The sequence below is a fragment of the Nannospalax galili genome, unplaced genomic scaffold (assembly GCF_000622305.1).
Source record: "Nannospalax galili isolate Female #2095 unplaced genomic scaffold, S.galili_v1.0 scaffold102, whole genome shotgun sequence".
In the NCBI taxonomy this organism is placed as follows: domain Eukaryota; kingdom Metazoa; phylum Chordata; class Mammalia; order Rodentia; family Spalacidae; genus Nannospalax; species Nannospalax galili.
Genome location: NW_008351958.1, coordinates 3,368,355 through 3,376,358, shown reverse-complemented (window position 1 = coordinate 3,376,358; position 8,004 = coordinate 3,368,355). Strand labels below are relative to the sequence as shown.

At 35.8% G+C, this 8,004-nt stretch overlaps 1 protein-coding gene across 4 annotated transcripts in view; it reads right to left on the bottom strand.

Annotated features, from left to right (window-relative positions):
• Terf1 (telomeric repeat binding factor 1) overlaps positions 1 to 8,004 on the bottom strand; it is a 39,435-nt gene that overhangs the window by 4,893 nt on the left and 26,538 nt on the right. For 2 of the 4 annotated variants that reach the window (XM_008848882.2, XM_029553973.1), the window contains exons 7-9: positions 7,711 to 7,770; positions 5,708 to 5,796; positions 1,360 to 1,466 (exon numbers count right to left, since the gene is read on the bottom strand). In XM_008848882.2, coding sequence (XP_008847104.1) covers positions 1,360 to 1,466; positions 5,708 to 5,796; positions 7,711 to 7,770 — 256 coding nt within the window. The remainder of the gene's footprint in view (positions 1 to 1,359; positions 1,467 to 5,707; positions 5,797 to 7,710; positions 7,771 to 8,004) is intronic. The other 2 variants (XM_008848883.2, XM_029553974.1) reach the window with 1 other exon arrangement.

Sequence of the window (8,004 nt, the reverse complement as noted above, 5' to 3'; positions counted from 1 at the left end):
AAATGAGTTTTTCTATATGAAACAGTATATCTTCAAATGAAATGGAGATCTTTCTTAAAGGTTAAAACCTCATTCAATTTTATGTCTTAGAGGGTTTATACTGAGTTCAAAATTTTATAATGGTATTAATTCAACTGTGAACCTAAAACTGCACAACCAATTTTGAAAGAGATGCATCTTTGCTCTGGAAATTGCTATTGAATATGTTAATGCTGTAATGAAATGCTTCTTCTAATCATGTGGTTATTAAATAAATAATTAAAAAAAATAAAAATCCATTGCTATTCTGGCAGGAGGAGAGGAAAGCAGTCTTTTGAAATACAATTTTAAAACTTCTAGAGTATTCTGTTCTCATTAAGAGAAGCCTGTTCTCAAAAAAAGTAAAGGTTACAAGACCCTGTACACTTCCTGTCTTACCTAAGGGCTAGTGGTAAGTAGACAGAAGCACTTTTGATGGTCACAGCCCAGGACAAAGGTTCTTTAAGAAATGAGGCCTATATATAGGACAGTATATGTACCTGCACTAAAAGTGGTCTTATGGGGCCTGGAGAGATGGCTCAGCAATTAAGAGCACAGGCTGTTTTTATAGAGAACCCACATTTGATTCCCAGAACCCACACAGAGGCTAACAACCGACCATAACTCCAGTTCAAGAGGATCTGATACCTTCTTCTGACCTCTGTGAGCATTGCACAACACAGGTGCACTTGCACACATACAGGTAATACACTCATACACATGGAAAAAAAATAATAAATTATTTTTTAAAAAGTGGTCATATGTAATAAGCATAACAAAATTAAAAAAAGAGCACTGCCTAGAATGTGCAAGGTTCATTCTTCAACATGGTGATGTGCAAGAAGCAAATCAAAACAGGGGTTGATTGTTATGTTATTAGGGTAGAAATCTAGGCAAAAAATAAGTGTGAGTCACAGGAAATATTCCTAGTGGCCTGTAGTTCTTGAGGCTCTTGCCCCTGTAATGATCCATGTGCAAATAGGTTAGAAAACAAAACAAAATCTTAAATTGTGTGAGAAAACACAGCCACAGTAGAGTAAAAGGATGAGATGTACTTCCCTGCTGTAGAGTTAGAAAACTAGATAAACTACATCAATAGTTTCAGATACTGCAAGACTGGAACCAAGACCACACCAAGTGAAGGGAACAAGTGAACTGCAACCACAAAGTTGACCTGCCTTAATGAAATGTATGATCAAATGGTATTCTTTTTTTATTTGTGTCTGTGTGATTTTTAAGTGCGTAACAATCTTACTTAAGTTGGATCTACTGGGGAAAGTTGAATATAATCAGACTGAAAATTTAATGTTCATAACTGTTATCTAAAAATAGTAAAAATACCTTCTTTTTCCTCTGTCTCTGCTTTTCATTACTGTGTGGTGGATTCTCTGAAATATATAATCTGTTGCTATTAGTGTTTCTTCTGTTTCCTTTTATCATTACTGTACCTAGAAATAAAAACACTATCATTAGACACTGCTTTACATTAAAGGGAAAAGTGGAATTTCCAAAGGTTACTATAAAATTCCTATTTACTTTTAGCTATTCTAAGAAAAAGAACGCTAAATGTTTATCTTTTTTCTTTCAAATCTGGAAGCACTATCCAAGGATTAGAGCTGACACTCGGAGAAGTGTCATCTTACCTTCCCGAGCCTTACGTCATCATCTGCTTAAAGAAGGAAACGTACTCATCACTCAACTTTTCTCATGATGATGCCTAGGGATACTTGGTCTAATGTAAGAATAGCCCTTTCCTTATTCTTTCTTCTACTCAATTTAGTAAGAAGTAAATATGTATCTCTAACTGATAAGAAACAACTGCAGTTATTGAAAGATAACTGTTAGATACTAACTTTAAAGAATCTACAAATAAGTGAAAAGTGATAGCAAGATGGTTAGACGTAAGATCAATATACAATAAACAAAAGGAAGCAGGGCATGGTGGCTCAAATCTATAATCAACAGCATCAGGAAGTAAGGCAGGAGAGTCTAATTCAGGGTTACCCTGGTCTACACAGAATTTCTGTCTCAAAAGAAAGACAACAAAAGCAGTAAGATTTCTATACACTAACAGCAAATGGCTACAATATTTAAATAGAACCATGGAAAGACTATTAATATTAGCAATAAAAATAACTATTAGGAATAATTCTAACAAGTGATTTAAATTATGTACATAAGTTTAAAAACACACTTATAATCAAATGTTACACGTTAAAGAAATAAACTTTATTCATAGTGAAACATAATTGTCAGTTCTTACCCCAATGATCTATTGTTGCAACACAATTTCAAATAAACAATCAAGTTCTTTGTATAACTTTACAAAAATCTCCTAAAAATTTGGATGTTAGGAGAAACAACCCACCAGAGTCTCTGTAGTTTTTGCTGAATATAAAAGGCTCATCCGTCTTCTGATACCCTGTAAGTTCTCAAATCTAGTCAGATAGGCAACTAAATCAGTAAGTCACAGAATGACCACCATGGACCTGCTCCTTCTGGGGGAGTGTACTGGCTTGTTTGTGGTTTGCTTCAATGGCTTATAGCTTTTCCAAAAAGAATTAGGTACCAGGCCCTGAGCTGAAATCAAACTTGTCTGCCTTGAAAGCATTCACCTTGGTCCACTGCACTGCCTATGGGACTTGAAACAGAGGAATCAACACAAGTGTACTTGTACCATGCAGTTATTACAAAACCATAGTAGTATTGTTACAAGAATGCATGGAGACCTAAGCATATATGGAAACTTGAGATGTATACTGATTCAACTCCAGTCAGTAAATGGAAACCTCAGCAGCTACAAACAGAAATCTTAATATTGGAAGAATTGTTTAAAGAGGTGCTAGAAGAATGAAAAAAAAAAAAAAAAGGAAAGGTAACAATTACAGCTAGAGATTTTAATACTTCTCTCTTAGCAACTCTTAGACCATATGGGTAGGAAATGGGAAGGAACTAGAAGACCAGAACATCACTATTAGTAACTTGACCTAAGTGACAACTTTAAAACACTCCGTTCAGGAATAGCAGAATACACATACTTTTCAGGTACATACCAACCACCACCACAGACCAAAGGTAAGATGAGCCATAAAAAATATCTTTTAAGGGGCTGGCCAAATGGCTGTGGACAAAAGTGTCTGCTGTGCAAGCCTGATAATCTAAGTTTGATTCCATGAACCTATGGTGGAAAGAGAACCAGAGCTGTTTCCTGACCCTGGCATGCACATGAACACACAAACATTTTCTTTAAAAAGCTTTTAAAAAACTAAAATTTTGTATCTGAATGTATACCTGTAATCCTGGCACTTGGGAGGCCAAGGCAGGAGGATTACTTCAAGACCAGCTAGGTCTCAATAAGTCTACAAACTAAGTCAGACAAGACAATATCTGGAATTTTGTTGAATTATTTGGAAATAAGCAGCTTCAAAATAGTTCATAATTCCAGGAAAGCCTCAAAAGAAGTGAAAAAATTATTTTATGAAATGGAAATCAAAAACTGAAGCAGTAATTAAGGAAGGATTTCTGACATTAAATACACATCCTAAGAAAACATGGTCAAAAACAGGAAAAGCCTGGGTAATGTCAGACTTCTCCCTAGAAATCAATGTTTGCAAAACCATGACCAAAAGTCTTTCCACGGATTGTATTTAGACAAAAAATTTAAAGACAACAAGGACAGTATTCTTCAGCATGAGAGAATTTAAAATTATAGACCTTAAAAAAAAATCCAGACAAAACAGGAGATAAAACGAAGAGCTAAAGAAAAGGGAATCTTGGTTAAAAAAAAAAAAAAATTCATGAAGAATAAATCAATTTAAATAAAGTTGAACTGTCATAGGCACTCCATCAAGAAATCATTGCTACTAGCCTTGATTACATAAAACGTTAAGAACTAGGCATGGTGGCACACATCATCCCAGCACTCAGGAGGCTGAGTAAGAGAATCACAAGTCTTAGACAGCCTAGATGACGCAGCTAGACTCTGCTGCAAATGAAACAAAACAAAAACAGGTAACTAAAAAAATGGTAGATTGGTTTTGGGGGAGAGATTTTTGCTAAAGATCTAATGGTCTAAAGCTTAAATTTATACTCACAATTTTCAAAGTATTTTTGGATAGTCTTTATCCAAACTTAAAATTTATAGTCATTTAGGTGTGGGAGGACAACTTATAAGAGTTGGTTCTCTCCTTCTACAATGTGGGTTCCAGGGACGTTGGAACTCAGATTCTCAGGCTTGGTGGCAAGCACCTTTACCATTGAGCTCAGTATTTCCTTTAAGTTTGGGGAGATCATATAGGTAATAATATATTTCTTGTGAAACAATTTATCATAAATTCATTGAATTATTACAGATTTAGTTAAAAATATATCTTAAGGTTATACATGTTAAAGGTGTTACATTTTTCTAGTTTTTAGTTGCTTTAAACATACTCATTCTCCTGCTGAGCCAGTACTATCTTAGCAATTAAAGACTTTGGTTCTTGAGTCAGAATGTTATGATTCTGAACTCTGGTTTTGGCTCTGCTCAAGTATTATGTAATCAAGGGCATTTTATTTAATATCTTTTTGTCTCTGCTTCCACATTTGTAAAACAATGATTTAAAAAAAATACTGAGCACATAAAGCTGATTTGAGAATTAAATGTGGCTATATATTTAAAAACAAAACAAAAAACCTTTAAACTCAAATATTGACCATAATTTTGAAAATGCCGGTAGAGGGGGTTTCTGTGTACAAGGAATATAGTGATTTTTTTTTCTTTCTCCTTAACCTAACTAGCACGTCAGTTTTTTTTTTTGTTTGTTTGTTTTTTTTTGTCTTTTTGAGGCAGGCTCTCCCTGTAGCCCAGCTTGCTTAGAGCTCACTATGTAGACCAGGCTGGCCTTGAACTCACAGAGGTCTGCCTGCTTTTGCCTCCCGAGTGCTGGGACTAAAGGCATGCACCACCCTGGCTCATTTTTTTTTTTTTTTTTTTTTTTTTTTGAGACAGCATTGGAGTCACAAGCTCATGTGGTTAACATCTGTTTTTTCATGTGGGTGCTGGGATCTGAACTCAAATCCTCATGCTTGCTCTTACATACTGAGCCATCTCTCCAGCTCCTGTTTGTGTGCTTTTTATTAGTGATTTTGCTATTTAAAAAACTCACAACGTTAACACTCAAGTCCTATGAGGGTTCCTCAGCACAAGGTTGTGGTATACATTATGGAGAAAATACATGTGTTGCATAAATTTGCTCAGGCATGCACTATAGAACTGTTGGCAATAACTCAATACCGAGTCAACACGAAAAGTGTCTTAAGGAGAAACAAATATAAAACAAGATTATGTACCGATTAGCTGATTAAAAATGTTACTGATGATCAAAGAAACATAACCTAACTCTGGAAGTAATGATTAAGTGGTTATTTATTCAACATTCTCAAGAGACTTTAAAGGAAATAACCATTGTGAATAGTGAAATTTAAGTGCATTCATCTCTAAGAGAAGTATCTGAAGTTGCTGAATATAATAGTTAAGGCAGAAAAAGTGTCACTCTTATAGCAAAAGAATGAGGCCATCAAAAATAGCTAACTTTCTAAATCTGTCTTTTGGTCTTCTAAGGTATACATGTGATGTGATGTTAAGGTGAAGACTTCCATCATTTCTGAGGCCCAATCCCTCTACTTCTGAAACTGTAGTAATACTCACTTTGAAGGCTTCCCACTCTCCCCTCTTTCTCACTAAGGTCTTGTTGCCTGCTTCCATTTTTCAACTTAGAGAAGAGATTCTGGTGACACCTAGACAAAACATGAAAGCCTGTGACTGATTTCAAACAGACTAGCAGAAGTATAGGAACATGGACGTTCTGATTGCTGCTGCAGAGCCTTCCATTCCGCTTGCTACACCCTGCTACTCTCTTAGTGTCCCCTGTTATCTTTAATATTTTTACCATCAGACTTCCCTCTTCCATCTCTTTTCTCCAGTTCATCTACTCAGAAATCAAGACTCTACTAGCCTTCCAATACAGCAAGAAAAACAAACAAAAACATTCCTTAAACTATGAAGCATTAATTTCATTTTCTCCTATGGCTTCTAAATTTATTTTCCAAGGGAGGAATTTCGAAATTCCTTTAATGGTAGATACTCAGTTCCTTCCTTAGAGCATACTGGGTGTGGTATAATTTTTCAATAACCCTACAAAATTGGCAATATCCTAATTTAATAAAGAAGCAAATTAGGACCTGTAAAGTAGTTTGCCTAAAGTTAGGGAGGTATGTTACCCTCACCTAAAATGTAGATTCTTTCAGCTCTATTTTTATCCTTAAAAATACTCTGGAAACTAGAATATCTTTTCTTACCTTTCTTCCTTCTCAAAACATTTCATTGTTCTCTAGAACGTTATTCTCAAACTCCTCAATAGCTCCTGTACTTCTGTACTTTGGTCTAAAAATCTAGTCCTACTTTCCTTCAGTCCCACCTTGGGACAATGTTCGCCTTTGTGACCTTTGCAAATAGAGAACAGCTTAATCTTTTATCCTCCACAAACCACAGTGTCCCAGAGATAGGTCTTCATACATTTTATTTTTACAGTGCAGGGATTGAACACAAGGCCTCACATATACTAAGAAAGGACTCTACCACTGACCTACATCACCAGCCCCAACAGCTTTCACTTCCTAATAAATGCCACTTTCAGGCTCCTACTTCCACATAAACTGCAGCCCTTCAGGAACTGCTACTGAAATACCACCTTCTGTCATTCTTCACTGCCAACCACTTTCCTTCCACGCACTTCCCACCATTCACACATCTTTCCTACATCTAAGAAGTATGATTAAGAATTATTTCAAGACAGACATGGTAGTGTACTCAGAGGCTGAGGCAGAAGGATCACTGCAAGTTCAAAATGAACCTGGTCTACATAACAAGTTCCAGGTCAGCCAGGGCTACACAGCGAGACCCTGTCCGCCTCTCCCACATATACCTTTTTCATGTTTCTACAGACAAACCATGTAACATCATGGATTACTACCATTGATCTTTTCCAAACAATCTCTTCCACAATAAGTTAGCCCACCCTTCCCAGATACTCATTCAGCATCCCAAGTGCTCTATTTCTGAAATAATTCATGCAGACTTTTTGTTCTCTGGACATGTTATATTGTCTTTTACAGTATTTATAGATCAGAAACATTTTTTCAAATAATTTTATATAACTGGAGCATGGACACTCATCAAAAATATAATCTCTAGTCCTTTCCTGCCCCAGCATCATCTTTGTTTCTATGACAGAGTAACAGTTCAAGCTGAAGAGCTCCTTACACATTACTTTAATAACGACCACATAAAAAGAACTCTATATCCCCAAAGAAAGTCTCTAGAGGTACATATTTTGGGACATTTCATGGTCTTGACTATCTGTTGAACTAGGTAGAACTGAGATTAAAACATTTTTTCTTTTAGATAGGATCTTACTATGTGGACCTGGCTGACCTGGAACTCACTATGCAGACCAGGCTAGCCCTATATTCAGAGATATGCTTGCCTCTGCCTACCAATTGCTGGTATTAAGGCAAATACCATCATACCTGCTGACTCAGAGATATATTTAAACATATTATTTACATGACATTTATAACACATTTAAGCCTGCATAATTGTTTTCATCAATGATTTTAGAGACAAAGAAGAAAAACACCAATTTACTTCACCTCAATAAAGATACTGTATCCCCCAAGGATTCAGTTATAGTAGACTGTTGGCTTCTAATACTTTAAAAGAAAAAAAAAAGTGTAAATGTACACAGAAGAAACTTTGTATAAGGATAGGACTTCACACAGTCAAAACATATTTCAATCCATAAGAAGCACCTTTGATAAAGAAACCTAGCTGCATTAAGATATATATAGTCCACTGAAAGGTGGTCAGTTTTTGCCAGATGTGCTTTAGAGGTATAAATAAGGCTTCCAAGTTAAGCACAGTTAATGCTGTAATCAAGCACCTCA